Consider the following 23,002-nt stretch of genomic DNA (forward strand, 5'->3'; position numbering starts at 1 on the left):
AGGCCTGTCTCAGGCCTCGTCACTCCCATGACCACCAGTGAATCCTCCCTGAGAGCACCTTCAAAACCACAGGTTCGAATGTGACTCCACTGTTGTCTGTTCAGGCTTTACTTTTACTGCAAGTTCAAACCTATTTCTTCTTTCTGGAATCTCTGTCACATATACAGTTTTACACCTGATGAGGTTTAAATAAGATAATGCATTTAAGAGCACACTGTAAACTGTAAAGTGCAACACAAATATTATTGTTAACAACAATCAGTAGCAGAAGGGAAGGAATCAACAAAAAGTTTTAAAATTTTTGCCATGGAAGGAATACAATAGGAGACAAAAATAAATTCACTAGAAATCTCACCGAAGATCCAGACCAGCTTCTTTCCAGAGCAAATCCATCAAGCGCAGCATCTGGAGTGTCAACATATCCTGTCGTAAATCTAAGGGGGAAAAAACCCTGCTTTATTATAAATGCTTCCCATTTTATACCTAATAACGTTAATTCCAGATGAGGTAATTCAGCCAGAATTAACTAAAACCACTGACTACTGTTGTACTAATTTTTCCCCTAAATTTTAATGTTGACCATATTCATTATGTGAAATATTATATTTGTTGTTTAGCATGTACTTATAACACTATTTCAGAAATTACATTAAAAAATGTTTTTAATTCTTCACCATGCGTAAGGTACTATGCGAACTGCATGGATGCTGTAATACTGTTATACACAGGAATGACGTATTACAGCAAACACACAATTCACGTTGCTAAATTTTTTCCTTCTTGTTTGCTTTTAGGGATGCACAGAAAGTTCTTAAGAATCACATAACTAATTGCATGACGGGTTTGTAAAACTGTAAAACTTAATTAATTATCACGTCTAAGGGTAATTTTCAGGTAACAGAGGCTCCGAAACTATTGACTTCCACATAATGACATTCGTGTGGTCAAATGGGGTTAAATGTCTAGCTAAACACTACAAGCTCTTTTCAAAATAGTTTTAGGCATGTATTATATTAAACCCATTTACTTATGTTATCTCCCTTAATTCCTTTTAAGAAACCCAAAATACAGATGCTATAATCATCACGGACATGAAGAACTTGAAGCTCAATGAATTGTGCAAGACTTGCCTGTAGTCAGACAACTGGCAAGTGGTGGCACTCATGACTGCATTCTGGTTGGTGTGATTACTTCAGAGGCATGGCATTTATAAAGTATGGGTCAGTAAGATATTTTAATTAAAATACAAAACTATGGCAGCAATATCAAAATTGCCATCACTGAAACAGGATATATGAACACATTATTAAAAATATTCTCTTGTATTTCACAAGCTTTTTACCAAAGGATAGACAGACTTTATATTTTGTAGGAAAAAAGGGAAAGTGTATTACAACAAGGTATGTATGTAAGCTGTAGAAGTCATTTTCCAAGATGAAAATAAAAGGGATTTAAGACATGCCGAATTCAACCTAATGACCCTTGATAGCTACCTCTAGGCTGCCCCTGCTTACACATTTACATATCACCTTCCAGATAAAGCAAAGTGACAACAAATGAAAAATACTAAGGGAGATGGCACTATAAAAACCTCAGTACCTACCATCACCATTTTTAAAAATCACTCCAACTGAATCTTCCCCAAACACCTTGTTGGTGTACACCAGCCACAAAGGCTTCATTTTGGAATCCATGTATTTACACTTTTCAACACTGAAATCGAACAAGATGAAAATTAGCCCACTTCAACGTAAAGAAATGGCAATATTGTCATTTTGCTGTGATATACTAGGCTTGAGAGAACCTCTCACCTGTTCCACTCAAGGTCTGCAGAAGTCAGAACTAGAACATTTCCTCTTGGTAGAAAACAAACAGGGATCACAGCCTTGGTTGGCATGTAATGATGCCAGATGCGCTGGACTGAAAATCTAGCTTTGCCTGTCTCACTACCTACATTTAAAATTCCTCCTTTCCTTTCTTATTCTTCTTTAACTTTATGTTATTATATGTAACAATACCAATATCGCTGGATTAAAATCAGGAATATTATGAGTTCATTATAGATTTATTAAAGAGGGATCGATTTTGAACACTGACATACTGAGTACACATTATTACTTTTCTGCTATTACTTTTGTAGGAAATGAAAAAGTAAGAAATAATTTTCCAAATTCATTCAAGATCTCATTTTGAAAAAGGAAAGTTAATTAGTAAATAATTTATGACGGTTGCCAACATTTTGCTTGCATGGCATTTTTAACTCTTAGAAACCAGTAACACACGTACAATTTAATTACATACAATTAAAAAGAAATTAACTTTTAATAATTTGCACTAACCCCACAGATAAATTTAGCTGGTAGGCATCCCTCCCACTATACACAAGAATAACCCCTGAGGACTTTGAGATCGTCCTTCTTTAATTTTATTCCACTTACTGGGGCTAACAGCTGGCCCTACTGTTCCCCCAAGGCAGTCACTCAGGAATCCTTTCTGCAATGCTATTTTCATGGGAGATTCACTGAGCACAGCACAGACGGTCACTTACTAGAGTTCTGAGAGGATGACACACGGGTTCAGAGGTGACTGCAGGTCAGAGAGGGCCTCCCGGTAAGCATTCTGTTTTAAACAGGTGTGCATGGCCTCTTTCCCTTTGGCTCTGTTTAGCTTCACTGCATTCAGTTTGATTAAACTATTTAAAGTTTTTAACTTATTGAGTGCTTCAACCTGAAAAACAAGTTTTCCCATCACCAAAATTCATTTATGGTTAAAAATAATATAAAGTACTATAATACCAAGTGATCATATTAATCAATAACTGTTCCCTCCCTTCCTCACCCCTGACACATACACACAACAGGCAGCTAAAATAACAACAGTGCTTGGCTTATGACAAACATATTAGATACAAGAAACTGAAAAACGTATTTTCATTTTATTTACTTGTTACTTAAAGCACCATTTTTTAAACTTTAACCCTTTTCTTAAATGAAATCTTATAAATTAGAGAAAAGGGGCATAGATTGTGGGTAATAAGTATGAAACCTAAAGTATTCAGAACTCTGCAGCTCACTGAGTAATAGAATTTGAAAAACAAACAATCTGAACCATTCCACTTAGCCAACTCCATAGTATAAGAGGAAAATCTATGTACAAGTAACCTTGGGCTTCCTGACATTCAACCTTAATATCTACTTCTTGTCACCACTCTTATATGACTTCTCAGTGTATTCTCTTTCCACTAACAGTAAGTTAAAATCGATTCTTGTGTCAGTGTTGGTTGAAAACCACTTGCAGCTTTGGCTGTGGCATGGGTGAGATGCGGTGCCCCGAGCCGCCAGGGGCCTTAGCTCACCACCTACCCTTGGTATGGTGAGGTGAAACCCAGCCCCAAAACACACACACACACTCACACGCATGATTTTTGTGTAATAAAACAACTATGAATATAGACACAGTATTTGTTGTCCCAAGAGTAAATTACTTGTTTTTATTTACTTGTTTTTATGAGGTAACTTTGGCTATCAAATCTTAGGTAAACAAAAAAAAAAACTTACACAACTAGCACAAGGTGTCTCAACAATGGCCAACTGAATCAAAACCACTGTGTTTAAAACTCAACTTTGGGGGGCCGGCCCGGTGGCGCAGTGGTTAAGTGCGCACCTTCTCCTTCAGCGGCCCAGAGTTCACCAGTTGGGATCCCGGGTGTGGACATGGCACTGTGTGGCAAGCCATGCTGTTGTAGGTGTCCCACATACAAAGTAGAGGAAGATGGGTATGGATGTTAGCTCAGGGCCAATCTTCCTCAGCAAAAAGAGGAGGATTAGCAGCAGATGTTAGCTCAGGCTAATCTTCCTCAACAAAAAAAAAAAGTCAACTATGGGGCTAACCCTGCGGCAAAGTGGTTAAGTTCAGCACATTCTGCTTTGGTGGCCCAGGTTCACAGATTCAGATGCTGGGCGCTGACCTATACTACTTGTCAGCCATGCTGTGGTGGCAACCCACATATACAGTCAAGGAAGACTGGCACAGATGTTAGCTCAGGGCTATCTTCCTCAGCAAAAAAAAAAAGAAAAGAAAAAAAAAGTCAATTTTATTATTTAATAACTGAGGGTCTTTCCCTGCCATATTATGTAAAATTCCGTAAGACAGAGCCTTGAACAATCAAAAATCTGATGGAATATTTTATTTTGTCTTCTCATTATGTCATTAAAACTGGAAACAACAAATGATAAAACAAAGTAACACATAAGTTGTATATAACAAGCATATAAAATATGTATACAACAAACATCATGAACACCATGGCTGGAATGTCCATGGACCACAGATTTATTTTACATCATATTTTCATTTTTGAACTCTGCTTCTATGCCAGGAAACCACTAAGACTCAGTAGGGAGGTGAATTCAGGCGTGAAGTTTCTATAGACAGGCTGAAGGCTTGCTCACAGGAAACTGGGAAAGTTCTATGTAACTTGATGATAAAATCGAGATGGCTGAAGCTTGCCAAATTAGCCATCTGTCAAAACCACAGACACTCCATTTCTCAACAATTTCAGGAGCTGTACAAACACTGGTGAAAGGAGAACCAGCCGAAAGACTTGCTATGCAAACAGGAACTTTTTGAAGTACTTCAAATTTGAATTTCGTCCATGTTTGTACAGTTGCAAATTTCCATGCTCCATCACTAATTGTGTTGATATCCATTTCCTGCAACAGTGTCCTGAATACTCACATAAGTCAAAGACTTCTTAAGTGTTTCAACACCTTGTCTTTTTGTAGGTTTACAGTGACAACAAGAACTGCCATGTAAAGTGCAGTCCTCCTCTTGCTATTTATCCGTCAAGAAAAAGAGTAAGAATAATGTGATCATACACATGTCATATGTTTGCTATTATAAAAGTCAAGCTGAGGGTCCCAGAGAACCAAGAAAATGTCCAGTACAGTTTGATCATATGACTGAGGTCAAAGAAGAAAGGACCTCACCAAGTGGGGCCTTATAAGCTTTGATAAGGAGTTTGGATTTTATTCCCCATTCAATGAAAATTACTGTAGGGACTTTAAAAAGGGAAGTGACATAATACATCTACATTCTTAAGAGATCACTTTATCTTCTGTGTAGAGAATGGAAAGAAAGGGCACAATTTAGGACGTTAATGAAGATATCCAGGTGAGAGAGGATAATGGATTGGACTGAGATGGTAGCCATGAATACAAGAGAGGTTGACTGGTATGAGATATATTTAAGAGGACTATAAAATTAAGTGGATTAATAGTATATATCTCATGTTGTGAAGAATAAATGGCCTATAAAAAGTGATAAACAAGTGTTAGCTCTTAATAACACATTAATGGGCTTCCCAAAAGGGAGGGATCAAATACAGTTTGTTTTAACATGAACGGAAAACCATAAATATTAAAATCATCTATGAAAACTTACGGGATTTCCTATGGCAATGCAAATGAGTTAGAAAAGTGCAGTGAACTGGGAATTACTACAGGGATCTGATAGAAAAATAGGGTGGGATAGCAGAGAGGTATAGGAATGAGCAGATGGTTGGGAACAGAGAAACAAACTGCCTTCAAATGAGAAAGAGAGGTTAGAAAAGGTAACAAGGTAGGTGAGTCTTTGCCACAAGGAAAAAATAATGTACCAAAAAGCAAAGTCTGGGAGAGAATTTTTAATACTAGAGAAAACTTCAGCTAAGTAGACTGAATATACTGATTTCAGATTATACCGGCTAGATGAAACTACTCTGCTAGTACTAGTCATATACAGCTTATAGTCTGTTGTTTACACCATGACAATAATAAACACCTGAGTAGTAAATCTTCAGGACTCATTTCTCTAACATGTACCCATTGACCTGGCCACACTGAAGATGATAATTCTTCCAATACTTTCATCAGACAGTGACATCTGTGACTTCTCCTATACCAGACTGAAATTGATTTTTCTCTGGCTTCTGCAAAGGAACTCTATGGCCTTTTACCACGGTAACTGCACACTGGGGTAAAGGAAATAATCAGACCTTTCAGGGACTACTGAACACTGGCTCTGAATTGACACTAATTCCAGGAGGCCCAAAACATCACAGAGGTCCATCAGACAGAGTAGGGGCTTACAGAGGTCAAGTTAACAATTGAGTTTTGCATAGAACTGTCTCACAGTGGGCCCAGTGCATCCCAAAGCCATCATGTGGTTACTTCCCCAGTTTTGGAATGCATAATTGGAATAGATAAATTCAGCAGCTGGCAGATCCCCATATTGGTTCTCTGACCTGTGGAGTGATGGCTATTATGGTGGGAAAAGCCAAGTTGCATTTATTACAACTGTCTGCACCTAACAAAACAGTAAAGTAAAAGCAATAACACAGTCCTGGAGTGACTGCGCAGATTAGTGCCATCATCAAGGACTGAAAGATGCAGGGATGGTGATTTCCATCACATCCCCATTCACCTTGTCTATTTGGCCTGTGCAGAAGACAGATGAATCTTGGAGACTTCAGTGGATTATCACAACATTAACCAGGTGGAGCACCAGATGTGGTTTCATTGCTCGAGCAAAGTAACACATCCCCTGGTACCTGATATGCAGTTATTGATGTGACAAACGCTTTTATCTCTATACCTGTCAATAAGGCCTAACAGAAGCAGTGTGCTTAAGAGTCTGAAAGGCCAACAATTTTGGCCTTTTCTCTTTTCTACACTTTTCTCTGTCCTACCTCAGGGGTCTATCAACTCTCCAGCCCTATGACAAAATTTAGTTTTCAGGGATCTTGGCTGCCTTTCCCTTCAACAAGATATCACTCTGGTCTGTTACATTATGCTGATTGAACCTAACGCATAGGAAGTAACAACTACTCTAGACTTAAAGAACTTTGTATGTCAGAGGGTAGGAAATAAGTGTAATAAAAATTTGGGACTTTCTACCCCAGTGAAACATCCAAGGCTCAAGTGGTGTGGGACATGTCAAGATATCCCTTCCAAGGTAAAGAATAATTGCTACTCTGGCCCCTCCTATAACTAAAAATGAAGCACAACACCTAGTGGGCTTCCTTGGATTTTAGAGGCAACATACTCCTCATGTGGGTTTGTACTCTGGCCTGTTTACTGAGGGATCCAAAAAGGTGCTAGTTTTGAGTGGGGTCCAGAGCAAGAGAAGGCTCTGCAACAGGTCCAGACTGCCATGCAAGCTGCTCTGCCACTTGGGCCATTGGATCCAGCAGATCCAAAGGTGCTTGAACTGTCAGTGTAGACAGGAATGCTCTTTGGAGCCTTGGGCAGGCCCCTATATAAGTGAATCATAGCAGAGGTCCTTAGGTTTTGAAAAAAATGCCTGCCACCCCCTCACGATAACGACTTTCCTCTTGAGAAACAGCTCTTAGTTTGCTACTAAGCCTTAATAGAGACTAAATGTTTAACGAGTGGCCACCAAGTAACCATGCAAACTGAGTTGCCCAGCACGAACTGGGTGTTATCTGACCCACCAAGCCATAAAGATGGGCAAGCACAGCACTGCTCCTTCATCAAATAATTGTGGTATATATGAGATTGGGCCTGAGCAGTCCCTGAAGACACAGTAAGTTACATGAAGAAGTGACCCAAATGCCCATGATCCCCACTCTTGCTACACCACTTTCTCTCCTCCAGTTTGCACCTATGGCCTCACGGAGAGTTCCCTATGATCAATTGACATGAGAAGACTCAAGCATGGTTTACAGGTGATTCCACATGATATGTAGACACCATATGAAAGTGAATAACTGTGGTACTAAACTTCTTTCTGGAACATTCCTAAAGGACAGTGGTGATGGAAAATCTTCCCAGTGGGCAGCATTTTGGAAAGTGCATTTGGTTGTTCACTTTGCTTGGAAGGAGAAATGTCCATATGTGAAATTATATACCAGTTCATGAGCTGTGACCAATGTTTGGCTGATGGTTTTAGAACGCATATGATTGGAAAAGTAGTGACAAGGAAATTTGGGGAAGAGGTAAGTGATAGACCTCTCTGAATGGGCAAAAACATAAAGATATTTGTGTCCCACTGGATGCTTACCAAACAGTGACCTCGGAAGAGGAGGATTTTTATAATCAGGTGGATAGGATGACACATTCTGTGGATACCAGTCAGTCCCTTTCCCCAGCTATGTCTGTCATCACCCAACGGGTCCATGAACAAAGTGGCCAAGGTGGCAGGGATGGAAGTTACGCATGGGCTTAGCAAATGGACCTCCACTCACCAAAGCCTGCCTGGCTATGGCCACCACTGGGTGCCCGATGTGCGAGCAGCAGAGGCCAACACTGAGTCCCTCATGTGGCACCATTTCCAAAGGGTGGTCAGCCAGCTTATCTGGTAACAGGTTGATTACACTGTACTGCTTCCATTAGTGAAGGGGAAGTGTTTTGTTTTCTTAGTGGAATAGACATTTACTTTGGATACAGATTTGCTTTCCCTGTACTCAATGCTTCTACCAAAACCACCATCCATGCACTTACAAAACACCTTTATCCACTGTCATGGTATGCCACGCAGCATTATTTCTTATCAAGGATGGCAACGGGCTCATGCTCATGGAATTCACTGGTCTTACCAGGGTCCCCATCACCCTGAAATAGCTGGCTTGACAGAACAGCAGAATGTCTTTTTTTTTTTTCTTTCTGAGGAAGATTGACCCTGAATTAACATCTGTCACCAATCTTCCTCTATTTTGTATGTGGGTTGCTGCCACAACATGGCCGCTGATGAGTGGTGTAGGTCTGTGCCCAGGAACCGAACCCGGGCCACTAAAGTGGAGTGCGCTGAACTTAACCACTAGGCCACAGGGCCAGCCCCTGGAATGGCCTTTTGAATACTTAGTTACAGTTCCAGCTAGGTGGCAATACCTTGCAGGATTGGGGCAAAATTCTCCAGAAGGTTGAATATGTTCTGAACCAGTGTCCAATACATGATTCTGTTTCTCCTACAGGAGGATACATGGGTCCAGAAATCAAGGTGTGGAAATGAAAGTGGTACTACTCACTATTACCCCTAGTGGTCACTAACAAACTTTTTGCTTCCTGTTCCTGTGACCTTATGCTCTGCTGGATAATTGTCTCAGTTACAGAGGGAGGAATGCTTCCACTGATTCCACTGAACTGGAAGTTAAGACTCTCTCCCAGCCACTTTGGGCTCTTTATGCCTCTTGTCAGCAAGCAAAGAAGGGTGTTACGGTGTTACCTGGACTGACTGATCCTGACTGCCAAGGGAAAATCAGCCTACTACTCTACAACAAGAGATAAGGAAGAATATGCCTAAAATATAGAAGACCTCTTAGTATTACTATGCCCTGTGATAAAAATCAATGGAAAATTATAAGCCAGTGCAGGTGGGACTATGAATGGCATAGACCCTTCAAAAATGAAGGTTTGGGCTAAGGAAATTCACAGTAATACAGGCCCATCTTAACAAACAAGAAAAATCTCAAATAAGCAATCTTAAACAACACCTAACAGAATTAGAAAAAGAACAAACATAGCCCAAAGTCAACACAAGGAGGGAAATAATAAAAATTAAAGCAGAAATAAATGAAATTGAAACCAAAAAATCAGTAGAAAGGATCAACGAAACTAAGAGCTGATTCTTTGAGAAGATAAACAAAATTGAGAAACCCTCAGTCAGACTCACAAAGAAAAAAAGAGAGAAGCCTCAAATAAATAGAATTAGAAGTTGAAGAGGAGAAATTACAACAGATACCACAAAAATACAAAGGATTATAAGAGAATACTATGAAAAACTATATGCCAACAAATTGGACAATCTAGAAGAAATGGATAAATTCATAGATTCATACAACCTCCCAAAACTGAATAAAGAAGAAACAGAATAGACCAATCACAAGTAAAGAGATTGAAACAGTAATCAAAAACCTCCCAAAAAATAAAAGTCCAGGACCAGATGGCTTCTCTGGAGAATTCTACCAAATATTCAAAGAAGATTTAATACCTATCCTTCTCAAACTACTCCAAAAAACTGAAGACGATGGAACACTTCCTAACACATTTTCCAACTGCCCTGATCCCAAAGCCAGACAAGGACAACACAAAGAAGGAAAATTACATGCCAATGTCTCTGATGAACATAGATGCAAAAATCCACAACAAAATATTGGCAAACGGAATACAGCAATACATTAAAAGGATCATAAACCACGATCAAGTGGGGTTTATACCAGGGATGCAGAGATGTTTCAACATCTGCAAATCAATCAATGTGATACACCACATCAACAAAATGAGGGCTGAAAACCACATGATCATATCAATAGACACAGAAAAAGCATTTGACAATATCCAACATCCATTTATAATTTAAAAACTCTCAATAAAATGGGCATAGAAGGAAAGTACTTCAACATAATAAAGGCCATATATGACAAACCTACAGCCAACATCATACTCCATGGGGAAAAACTAAAAGTCATCCCTCTGCGAATGGGAACAAGACAAGGGTGCCCACTCTCACCACTCTTATTCAATAAAGTACTGGAGGTTTTGGCCAGAGCAATTAGGCAAGAAAAAGAAATAAAGGGTATCCAAATTGGCAATGAAGAAGTGAAACTCTTGCTGTTTCCAGATGACATGATTTTATATAGAGAAAACCCTAAAGAATCCCTCAGACAACTATTAGAAATAATCAACAACTAGAGCAAAGTTGCAGGGTACAAAATCAACACACAAAAGTCAGTTGCATTTCTGGGGCCAGCCCAGGGGTGTAGTGGTTAAGTTTGCATGCTCCACTTCGTCAGCCCATGGTTTGCAGGTTTGGATCCCAGGTACAGACCGACACACTACTTTTCAAGCCACGCTGTGGAAGCGTCCCTTATATAAAGTAGAGAAAGATTGGCATGGATGTTAGCTCAGGGACCATCTTCCTCAAGCAAAAAGAGGAAGATTGGTAACAGATATTAGCTCAGGGCCAATCTGCCTCACACACACACACACACACACAAATCAGTTGCATTTCTATACTCTAATAGCAAACTAACAGAAGCAGAACTCAAGAATACAATCCCATTTACAATCACAACAAAAAGAATAAAGTATCTAGGAATAAATTTAACCAAAGAGGTGAAAGACCTATACAATGAAAATTATAAGACACTATTGAAAGAAATCGATGATGACACAAAGAAATGGAAAGATAATCCATGCATGTGGATCAAAAGAATTAACATAGTTAAAATGTCCATACCACCTAAAGCAATCTACAGATTTAATGCAATCCCAATTAGAACCCCAATGACATTCTGTACAGAAACAGAGCACAATCCTAAAATACATATGGGGCAACAAAAGATGCCGAACAGCTAAAGCAATCCTGAGAACAAACAAAGAGGGAGGCATCACAATCCCTGACTTCAAATTACAAAGCTATAGCAATCAAAATAGCATGGTATTGGTACAAAAACCAACACACAGATCAATGGAACAGAACTGAAAGCCCAGAAACACATCTACAGACAGCTAATCTTCAACAAAAGAGCCAAAAACATATAACAGAGAAAGGAAAGTCTCCTTCAATAAATGGTGCTGGGAAAACTGGACAGCCACATGCAAAAGAATGAAAGTAGGCCATTATCTTTCACCATACACAAAAATTAACTCAAAATGGATCAAAGAGACTTGAAGGTAACACATGAAACCATAAAACTTCTAGAAGAAAATATAGGCAGTATACTCTTTGACATTGTCTTAGAAGGATCTTTTCGAATACCATGTCTACTGAGGCAAGGGAAACAAAAGAAAAAATAAACAAGTGGGACTTCATCAGACTACAAAGCTTCTGCAAGACAAAGGAAACCAGGAATAAAACAGTAAGACAACTCACCAACTGGGAGAAAATATTTGCAAATCATATATTTGACAAGGAATTAATCTCCAAAATATAAAGAGAACTCACACAACTCAAAAACAAACAACCCAATCAAAAGTTGGGCAGAGGATATGAACAGACATTTTTCCAAAGAAGATATGCAGATGGCCAATAGGTACACAAAAAGAAGTTCAACATCACTAATGATCAGGGAAATGCAAATCAAAACTACAATGAGATACCACCTTACATCCATTAGAATGGCTACAATCATCAAGACAAAACATAACAAATGTTGGAGATGATGTGGAGAAAAGGGAACCCTTATACATTGCTGGTGGGAATGAAAACTGGTGTAGCCACTACGAAAAACAGTATGGGGATTTCTCAAAAAATTAAAAACAGAAATACCATATGACCCAGCTATCCCACTACTGAGTATTTATGCAAAGAACTTGAAATCAACAATTCAAAGAGACTTACACCCCTATGTTCATCGCAGCATTATTCACAGTAGCCAAGACATGGAAGCAACCCAAGTGCCCACTGACTGATAAATGGATAAAGAAGATGTGGTGTGTGTCTATATATATATATATGTATATATAGACACACAGAATGGAACACTACTCAGCCATAAAAAAAGCAAAATCATCCCATTCGCAATAATATGGATGGGCCTGGAGGGTATTATGTTAAGTGAAATAAGCCAGACAGAGAAAGACGAACTCTGTATGATTTCACTCATATTTGGAAGATAAACAAACACATGGACAAAGAGAACAGATTAGTGGTTATCGGGGGGAGGGTGGGCATAAGGAATAAAGGTGACATTTATATGGTGACTGACAAATAACAATGTACAACTGAAATTTCACAATGTTATAAACTATAATGACCTCAATAAAACAAAGTAAAGAAGAAGGAAAAACAAATGAAGGTTTGGGTCATCCCATCAGGTAAAGAACCACAACCAACTGGAGGGCTTGCTAAAAGCAATGGGAATACAAAATGCATTGGAAGAAGGTAGTAATAAATGTCAGCTATGACCCGCTGACCAGTTACAAAAATCAGGACTAAAAACCATGAGCAACCCCTCCTTATTTTGTTATAAATATGTGTTTGTGTGTGTGTGTATGTATGTGCATGCACATGTGTGTATCTCCAAAGTCTTTCTTCCTGCTCTTGCTCCCTTATCATGTAACAAAAGATGTATTGACTTTATATCATAGTTTTTAAGCTTGTTAATTTTACATCATAGTATCTAATTTACAGGATATCAAGGAAAAGACTAAACACCACTCAAGGACACTACCTCCTCTTCTGGGAAAGAGGTTGGGGCATTTTTGATTACACTCAGGGTACTGTATCATGTTAGGTGGAATTTTGACCTTGTTATTGTCTTTATTTGGAAATTAAGTATGATTTAAGGAGCTGTAATATGGATGCCAAGTTGAGCTGTGATGGTTAATCTTACATATTAACTTGACTGGCCCATGGGGTGTCCTGATATTTGGTCCAACATTATTCTAGGTGTGTCTGTGAGGGTGTTTTTGGATGAGATTAACATTTGAATCAGTATACTAAGTAAAGCAGATTGCTCTCCCTAATGTGGGTGGGCCTCATCCAAACATGTGAAGTCCTGAATAGAACAAAAAGGCAGACGTTCCTGCAAGTAAGAAGGAATTCCACCTGCCTGACTGCCTTGAGCTTGGACGTAGTCTTTTCCTGCCTTTGGACTTGAACCGAAACATCAGCTCTTCTTAGATGTCAAGTTTGTTTGCTTTCAGACTGGAATTTACATACCACTGACTCTCCTGGTGCTCAGGGCTTTGGACTCAGACTGGAACACCAGCATCAGCTCTCCTGGTTTCCAGCTTGTTTGACTGCAGATCTTGGGACTTCTCAGCCTCCATACCCCCTCCCTTCAGTCTCTCTCTCTATACATACACATTCAAACATCTTATTGGTTCTGTTTCTCTGTAGAACACTGACCAACACACTCTCCATCCAGCTAATACCAAGCAGACCATCAAAACCCAACACAAGTGTTACCTCCACTGTGAACTCTTCCCTAATGCCCTAAGTTAGGTTACATGCCTCTCTTTTGTGCTTCCCTAATACTCCTATAACAATACTTTCATCAATACTTAATCATTGATTTGTATACCTACGCTATGGAAGATAAACTCCTTGCCAAAAGCGACATAGCTAATTTAACTTCACCTCACCAATACCTAACACAAACCCTGACATATAGTAGGTTCTGAGTAAATTTAAATTAAACCATTAAGAAAACCTTCTTGTGTTAGGTTAGATAATACTAAATTCAGGAAAAATTTCTGCTAGAGAACGGTGTACTGGTGTCAATGAAGGATTCCAGCATGAAGAAGCTGGAATACAGTGTTGCTTCATTCCCCACTAGCAAATCAAGCCTGGACCATAGTTATGTTTCTCATTTGCAAACAACCTATTCAAAAGCTATTACTATTTGTAATACTTAGCTGTATAAATCAAGATTATCTCCAAAACAAAACACAGAAATAACTGGATACTGAGAGACAACTGTCAACAATAACCCCTGATTTTGAAATTCTGTGTTCAATAGAACAGCTTCATGGTTCTGTTAAATGGCTTGCTTTATTTAGCTTCAAAAATATATTTAGACTGCTAAAATGATATTGTTGTCTATTTGATATATGGGATCTATCTCTAAGTTTTGATTTTAAAAAGAGAGTTGTGCTGCTAAAAAGGTTTGAAAACTCCCAGTATAATTTTGTTTTTCTGCTTTTTCTCCCCAAATCCTCCCAGTACATAGTTGTATATTTTAGTTGTGGGTCCTTCTAGTTGTGGGATGTGGGACGTCACCTCAATGTGGCCTGATGAGCAGTGCCATGTCCGTGCCCAGGATCCGAACCAGCGAAAACCTGGGCTGCCGAAGCAGAGCACGCAAACTTAACCAGTTGGCCACAGGGCAGGCCCCCGAGTATAACTTTTTTAAAACTTTAGTTTTATAGCTCAACAGATCTAAGTTTGAAAATTACTCCTGTCATTTGATAGTTGTGGGTTTTTAGGCAAGTTACTTTATCTCTTGGAGCCTCAGTGTTCTCCCTTGTTAAATCCAGAAAGTATTGGTAACTATTGTGGTGCATTATTGAGAGGGTAAAATAAGATGGCATACTTAAAACAGTCAGTAGGGCTCCTGGCATTCAGTAAGCATGTAATGTCTGACCTAGTAATATCACTAGTATCTCATCATCTAGAAGACTTAGAAAATGAGGGCCTGGGAAGAAGATGAGGGACTGTAACATGATGGGAGAGTATCACAATTTCAGGCAGGTATATATAGTTTCAAAAAGCAGCTTAAGGATTCTGAATCCTAGAAGCTATAACCCTTACGGACTTCGGTGTTAAAATATCTCAGTCTAAAACAAATGGCAAAGGATATGAATCATAAATACTATACTAACTGGAAAGAGTAACTCAGGGATATGAAATAACAGGGTCTAAATATTTCATGATCATTGTCACTATCACCAACAAACCCCTTGTTAAGCATGTCTAAAAAAGTACCTCCTATTAAAATTTAAGGCATGGTATTACTATGAGAAATCCTGACTAACTTTTCAGGCAGCACTCAATTAACATTCTTCTGCTAAGTCTGACCTAAAATTTGATTAAAAAAATGTATTAATCAGATTCAGTTACTGAAACCTCTATGAAATAATGTGATGAGAGAATAGCATATGATACAGCTGATCAAATACCATGTGGCGAATTGAATATGAAGATGAAAACAAGCTGGTACCTGCTTGGAAAGCACTTTCATGTGCCCTACGCTCCCCCGGCAGTATGCTTCAAGAATGACACCAAATTGCACAGAGACAGCAGGAATGTGCACTTCTGACCTGAAGAAAGTTAATAATATTAAGACGGTTTATCAAACACTTCAAATCACCAAATAGCGATACTGACTTTTTTATTCTATTATGAAATTAACTTATAATGCCAATCAAAGAAAAGAACACATCATCTTCTGCATAATTTTTAGTGGGATGGTCAATTTTCCAATTCTTTAAACCCCATAGTTCAAAAAGATACAAGACTGTATAATTAATTATTCCAAGAATCCAAAATTTTCACAACTCATTTTCACAACTTATTTGCTTTTTGGAATAAAAAGGTAATATTAACCAAATTACAGATAATTAAGATGAAAGACAGATCTGACTCACATCCTCACATCACACAATTGACTAATCCCTCAATTAGCTTCTATTCTATTTTTCTCACTTAAAGAATAGTATACACATTTGAAAAAGGAATAAATGACTTATTTTGTTATTCCCTAAAAGGTTTAAAAATGAGCTGGATGAGAAGACAAAAAAATAATAAAGGAAAAACTCTAGGAATATAAGGAAATCAAGATACAGAAATATAACCCCTAAAATTAACATAAAAATATTATACAGCTTATTTTCCTGAAGAAGCTTAGCCAAAAATACCGAAAGATTTTTTTCTGATAATCATTGGTTTCACTACTCTGAAGTCAGATGAAAAAAATAAAAATATCTGAGTACAGAGTCAAAAATTAGAAATCAACAATTTTCCCAGGAAACAAAAGAACTTTAGTTCTCTTTCCTGATTTTACTCCTATATAAACGTGGTGAAATAAGTTTCATGTATTTCTGAAAATGACCTAGTTAATAAAAAAGCTGAAAATAAACTTGCTGTTGTTATAGGAAAACTTTAAAATCTTTACCCAATAGTAGCAATGATGATACTAATACCTACAACCTTCTAGAAGAACCAGTAAGTCTGTTTTTAGTCCAAATATATTAACATGATAAGTACACTTTACTGAAAAATAGCAATCCGTTAATTACTAGTTTCAGTTAAAAATCAAGGAGGCATAGAAGGACACTTATTTGAATTACTTTGCCAATCATGAAAATTAAGTTTGGGTATCAAGAAACAGGAGAAGACACCATGAGTATCAATGATATAAATGGCTCAGAAACAACTAAAGCAGCTGACTGTTTTCCTTAATGTCCTGCATCATGCTGATTTATATTTACAAAAGCACAAGGTGTACTCATATCGAAATATAAAGACTTACCTGAGGTGCCAAAATAGAAACTGCCCTATCCTCCGATTGGCAAGTGCTCTTTCTAATAGGAATCTAGAGAGGGCACAATCCAAAAAAGGCTCATATTTTAAAACTTGCACCAGTTGTAAAAGATATTGAGAGAGTTCTTCATCGCTGAAAGAAACAAAGAGTGAGTCACTCAACAACCTGTGCAAGGGAAACATCCCTTCCTATCAAACTACCAAATACTAACTTAGTGACATACAATGCTTCTTTTAGGTCAGGCTTGTTGCATTCTTACATTCACAGTTCCACTGTTAGAACAACACAAGAAAATAAGAGGATTTCGGTGGGTGGGAGGGGGAGTGGAAAGGAGCAAAGAACAGATATAGGGGGCATTTTTATCAAATTAAATAGGTTGATACAACTGATGATTGTATTTACAATCAGTCCAGAGTTACAATAAAATTAAGTACTTTAATACTGATTTCTGATCATGCTGAAAATGTGAGATACTCAGTCAATCAATCAGTTTGTTTGTTTGTTTTTTGGAGGACGATTAGCCCTGAGCTAAGATCTGCCGCCAATCCTCCTCATCTTGCTGAGGAAGACTGGCCCTGAGCTAATATCTGTGCCCATTTTGCTCTATTTTATATGTGGGACACCTGCCACGGCATGGCTTGATAAGCAGTCTGTAGATCTGCACCCTGGATCCGAACTGGGAAACACCAAGCCATGGAAGCAGAGTGCAAGAACTTAACCACGACGCGACCGGGCCGGCCCCTGCAATCAGTTTTATAAAATAAAAATTTCATCAGTACTTTAGCAATTTATTTTCCCTTCCTATCATTACGGTTCAGTAATTCCTTTGCCCAGATAACCAATGAACAATTAAAATCTTGACTTCAGATCAGTTGAAGGATAAGGAAATGAGTGAATCTGTAATTGGGGATTGATTCACTGAATTAATATAACATAATATTATAATTAACTGAGCTGAATTAAGTAAAGTTAGTGGTTCTCTATATTTTGTGTCCATCTCCAAACCATTCACATAAAGAGGCAATTCCAGTAATCAGGTAAGGTATGAATTTTAAGTCCTCTACTTACTGACTATATAATCTTGGACAAAAAACGATTCAGAAAGTAGTCTAAGGCAGATCTGGGACTGAAACCCAGGGTACTATATATCAAGAAAAAACCTTATAACCAAAAACTTGAACACAGGAAAATGTATCAGAAGTACTGATATGGAACATGGGGATCATAGTAATCTCTTCCTGGGGGAACAATACATTTAAGAAAACCACTTGACTTGGCCCAGGGGAGCTAGATAGCCCCTTCTCCTCAGGTCTCCAAAGCAAACTTAGGGCATTTGAGGAACAACTGGCAGCCTCATTTTTAAAAACTATCTATAAAACAATCTTAGTTAAGTTTATTATAAAATCCATGCCCATTATAAAACCTACAAATAGTGCAAAAGATAGAAAGGCGGTATGAAATAGAAAGAGGCTTCCTCTTCCCTTACACTTCTAATTTCACTCCCCCAAAATAACCACTATTGAAGAATTTGTGTAATTTCTTATGGATATCACACATAACTTTTATTTTTCAAGTAATTATACAGTATAACCCTCATTTTAAGCTAGAAACAAAATGGATAAACCCGAAAATGCCCATTGCCTGAGAGTGTCTCAATAATGACGTTTCTCCAAATAAACTCCCTAGACTCTCGCACATATATTGTGCAAATGGGACTGTACAAGCATGTTCGCTGAAGCACTGTCTGTAATAGGGAAATGTGGAGAAAACTCAAAATGTTCCTGGATAGAGAAATGGAATAAATAAGATACATCTCTATGACGGAGTATTATAATGTAGTAGTAAAAGGAAAAAGCTACATTGATATGTAACAGGAGAGAGTGACCTCAAAATCCTAATGTTGAATTAAAAAAAAGCAAGATATAAAATGATACATATAGCAAGACACACTGGTATAATTTTCAAATGTACATTATCCTACATTTTTATAGATACAAAAATGTGGTGAAAACAGAAAAATATGGTATAGAAGGATACACACCCAATTCATGATAATGGTTGCCTCTGGAAAGTGAAAGAAGACTTTTGAGACTGGGTAAGGAAACTGTAAGAACTTCATCTTTAACTATAATGCTATTTGCTTAAAAATATAAATTTTAAAAAACACAACAAAATACTACCATTTTTAAATTCTGGGTGGTGGGCAGAAAAGGATAACTTAGCAGGTGTGACTGCTATCCTTTGAAAAAGCCTGCTTACACATTGGCGCTTGGCTGGCACCTGGGAGTATAGATTTCACAAGGCTTCCCACCTCCCTAACGATGAGAGTGGCTCACTGTGTCTAAACTGTGCAAACAGTATGGTTTATGCTGAACATCCCTTTTTCCTTCTGGAAGTCTAGAATTTTGGTACATGCCAGGCACAGGGTGCTTATGTGACTAGCCCCCAGTAAAAACCCTGGCCATCAAGTCTCTAAACAAGCTTCCCTGGTAGACAATATTTCAGATATGTTGTCACAACTCGTTGCTGGGGGAATTAAGTGTATTCTGTGTGACTCAACTGGGAACAAAACCCTCAGAAGCTTCTGCCTGCTTTCCTCCAGACTTCGCCCCATGAATCTTTTCCCTTTGCCAATTCTGCTCTGTACCTTTTGCCTGTAATAAGTCATAGCCAAGAGTATGACTATATGCCGAGTCCTATGAGTCCTCCCAGGGAGTCCTGGAACCTGAGGTGATCTTGAGGACATCCTGACTCAGTATGTCTCCATTTGGTTTTTGTTTTACAATACAGAATAAACATAAGAGTGTGAGCAAAGAGAGCAGGAGGGACAAATGCTTTGAACTCTGAATAATTCCTAGCCTTTTCTTTTCTTATGAGACATTTAAGCAGATATCACCCTCCCGGCCCACCCCCAAGGTATTCCTTGCCCCAAAGAAGGCCACCTGCAGGAGGTACCTCATCTGTCGCAGGCAGTTCACAGCATATTCCCGCACGTACTGATCTGGATAGTTGAAATCTAGAAGCTCCAGGGCCTCCCGGGGGGGTAGTTTAGGCCAAATCTGAAGTAGTGCCTGAAGCTGTTTAAAAATTGAAACTAGTTCAGAAATTACAGGGGAAAAAAGTAATCTATTTTTCCTTGGCATACAGGAGCAGAGATGGGTCAAAAGAAAGGAGAAGTATACATACTTACTGAGACCTCAGAAATCCATTCCTGTTAATATGGATTAATAAAGACGGTCTTTGTTGAAATATTCTATAGATAAGCAAGTAAAAAAAAGCTATTAAGTACTTACCTGGAAATAGAGTGATACACTGTATACTTGGATTCTATAAACATTAACCAGTTAAATAATTTTTAAATGGAAAGAAAGAGAGAGAAATGATCAAGAAATACTTAAAGGTAAAATCCAAGGTACAAATATAAGCTGCAAGGCTCAAGCTAATGACAGTCAACTTAGATATTAAAAGCTCACTAATAATTCAACATAAAATTATCTTGAAGGAGTTCACTTTTAGTTCTTAATATTTTTAAGAGTATATATAACTTAACAGAACTTTTTATTTACCATAACATGTTTAAACTCTTTGAGTCATAATAAGTAATCTATAAGAAATAAATAAGGGCTGGCCCGGTGGCGCAGCAGTTAAGTTCACACGTTCCGCTTCTTGGCGGCCTGGGGTTCACCAGTTTGGATCCTGGGTGGGGACATGGCACCACTTGGCACGCCATGCTGTGGTAGGCGTCCCACATATAAAGTAGAGGAAGATGGGCACGGATGTTAGCTCAGGGCCAGGCTTCCTCAGCAAAAAAGAGGAGGACTGGCAGTAGTTAGCTCAGGGCTAATCTTCCTCAAAAAAAAAAAAGAAAGGAAGGAAGAAATAGTACCTAGTTGTTTATTTCCTATAAACAAGACAAATACAGCCAGTCTTCTATTTACAGATGTCACTTAGAAATGATCTAGAAGTAGGATAAAAAAAGAATCCCTTGGGGGGATGAGCTGAAACTGCAGGTGTGGGATGGGTTCAGGTAGGCATGGCCACATCTTTGGAAACTCTAGTTGCAGAGAGCCCAAATCTCTAGAAAGGACTCCTATCTCCTTCCCATCAGAGAGCACCATGAGACTCATCAGGATTGCTCCTGGCAAGAGTCCTATCCTCCTCATAGTTTTGATATATATAGCATGCACTCTTTTATTTATTTTTTTAAGATTTTATTTTTCCTTTTTCTCCTCAAAGCCCCCCTGTACACAGCTGTATATTCTAGTTACAGATCCTTCCAGTTGTGGCTCGTGGGACACTGCCTCAGCATGGCTTGATGAGTGGTGCGATGTCCGTGCCCAGGATCCACACCAGTGAAACCCTGCGCCACTGAAACGGAGTGCACGCACTTAACCACTTAGCCATGGGGCTGGCCCCTGAGTGGACTCTTAACAGAGATGCTAAGTGGGAAGAAAATTGGTTATGGAGGAAAGCGAAATTGATAATTATGATTTGTAACCCTCCAAAGCTCAATCCTATCTGCCAAAATCTTATTCCTTAATATTTATCTTTTTGGGTTTTCTTGGGTATCACTGACACCGAGTCCAAGGAAGATATACAAAATGTATGCAAGATCAGAGCCTACAGAGCACAAAACTATGGCAAACACATAGCAATGACTGGCAGACTTTCTCTCAAATGATTGCTCAATCTTGAAGTCATGTTATGAGAGGTAGCCTGTGAGTATCTGCTAGCTGCCCGTGTATCTCATTTAAGCTTTGGTGTGAGACTTGAGCTTTGAGAATTAAATAAAAATAGTTTATATTTTATTATTTTAATTCCACAAATTATTCAACTCCGCATTATTATGTCAAGTGCACCAAAAAAGTCAATAATATCTGAATGAATATCCATTAGCTAAGTTAAAAGGTGTTTTCTCATATCAAGTAAATTTAAAAGTTAAGTTTACTAGAATACTACTCAGCCATAAAAAAGGATAAAGTTGTCCCATTCACAACAACATGGATAGACCTTGAGGGTATTATGTTGAGTGAAATAAGCCAGACAGAGAAAGACGAACTCTGTATGACTCCACTCATAGGTGGTAGTTAACACATGGACAAAGAGAACTGACTGGTGGTTGCCAGGGAAAAGGGGGTAAGAGGGAGGGCACTAGGGGTGAAGTGGTGTACCTACAACATGACTAATAATGATGTACAACTGTAATTTCACAAGGATGTTAACTTTCATAACCTTAATAAAAAAAAGTTAAGTTTACTAAAGATAATTTTTAAGAAATTAAAAATTTTTCAATTGTTTTACATTTGCAGAAAAAAATACTTCTGAATAATTTTTTAAAACTTGATTACATTGCTATTGTTAGTATACATTTATATGTTAATGTAGATATGAAATTTGATACAGTGCAATTAGCATAATAAATAACATCAAAGTTATTCAACAAGTACAATGAAATGTTAGATTTTAAATTTTAACTTCTACCTTAAATTTTTGGTTAATTATTCTTTTTTTTTTTCTGAGAAAGATTAGCCCTAAGCTAACATCCGCTAATCCTCCTCCTTTTACTAAGGAAGACCGGCCCTGAGCTAACATCCGTGCCCATCTTCCTCCACCTTATATGTGGGACGCCCACCACAGCATGGCTTGTCACAGGGTGCCATGTCCACACCTGGGATCCAAACCAGAGAACCGCAGGCCACCAAAGTGAAACGTGTGCCCTTAACCACTGCGCCCCCAGGCCGGTCCCTGGTTAACTATTCTTAAACTGCATTCAATAAAAAGAATAAGCTTCGTACTTGCTCTTTTTATGTATAAAGCACATATGTACACAAAGTATACAAACAGACATACACTTATCTGTGGTTTCAAAATACCATGCAGATGGGGCTATTAGGGGAAAGAAAATCTAAAAAGGCTCCTAAGGAGTATAATAACGAAAAAAGTTGCAGAAATACGGGTTTAAAGATATGGAACACCAGGGGCCAGCCTGGTGGCACAGTGGTTAAGTTCGCATGT

The 23,002-nt window shown here is 38.3% G+C and overlaps 1 protein-coding gene and 1 non-coding gene across 3 annotated transcripts in view; one reads left to right on the top strand and one right to left on the bottom strand.

Moving 5' to 3' along the window:
* PIK3CB (phosphatidylinositol-4,5-bisphosphate 3-kinase catalytic subunit beta) overlaps window positions 1–23,002 on the bottom strand; it is a 169,603-nt gene that overhangs the window by 19,679 nt on the left and 126,922 nt on the right. For both annotated transcript variants that reach the window (XM_001495416.6, XM_023621014.2), the window contains exons 13-18: window positions 19,943–20,064; window positions 16,976–17,119; window positions 15,665–15,764; window positions 2,549–2,727; window positions 1,604–1,713; window positions 356–434 (exon numbers count right to left, since the gene is read on the bottom strand). In XM_001495416.6, coding sequence (XP_001495466.3) covers window positions 356–434; window positions 1,604–1,713; window positions 2,549–2,727; window positions 15,665–15,764; window positions 16,976–17,119; window positions 19,943–20,064 — 734 coding nt within the window. The remainder of the gene's footprint in view (window positions 1–355; window positions 435–1,603; window positions 1,714–2,548; window positions 2,728–15,664; window positions 15,765–16,975; window positions 17,120–19,942; window positions 20,065–23,002) is intronic.
* LOC111768527 (small nucleolar RNA ACA64) lies at window positions 3,276–3,399 on the top strand. The gene has a single exon (XR_002800927.1). It is a non-coding gene; the product is annotated as a small nucleolar RNA ACA64 (small nucleolar RNA).

The sequence above is a fragment of the Equus caballus genome, chromosome 16 (assembly GCF_041296265.1).
Source record: "Equus caballus isolate H_3958 breed thoroughbred chromosome 16, TB-T2T, whole genome shotgun sequence".
NCBI classification, from domain to species: domain Eukaryota; kingdom Metazoa; phylum Chordata; class Mammalia; order Perissodactyla; family Equidae; genus Equus; species Equus caballus.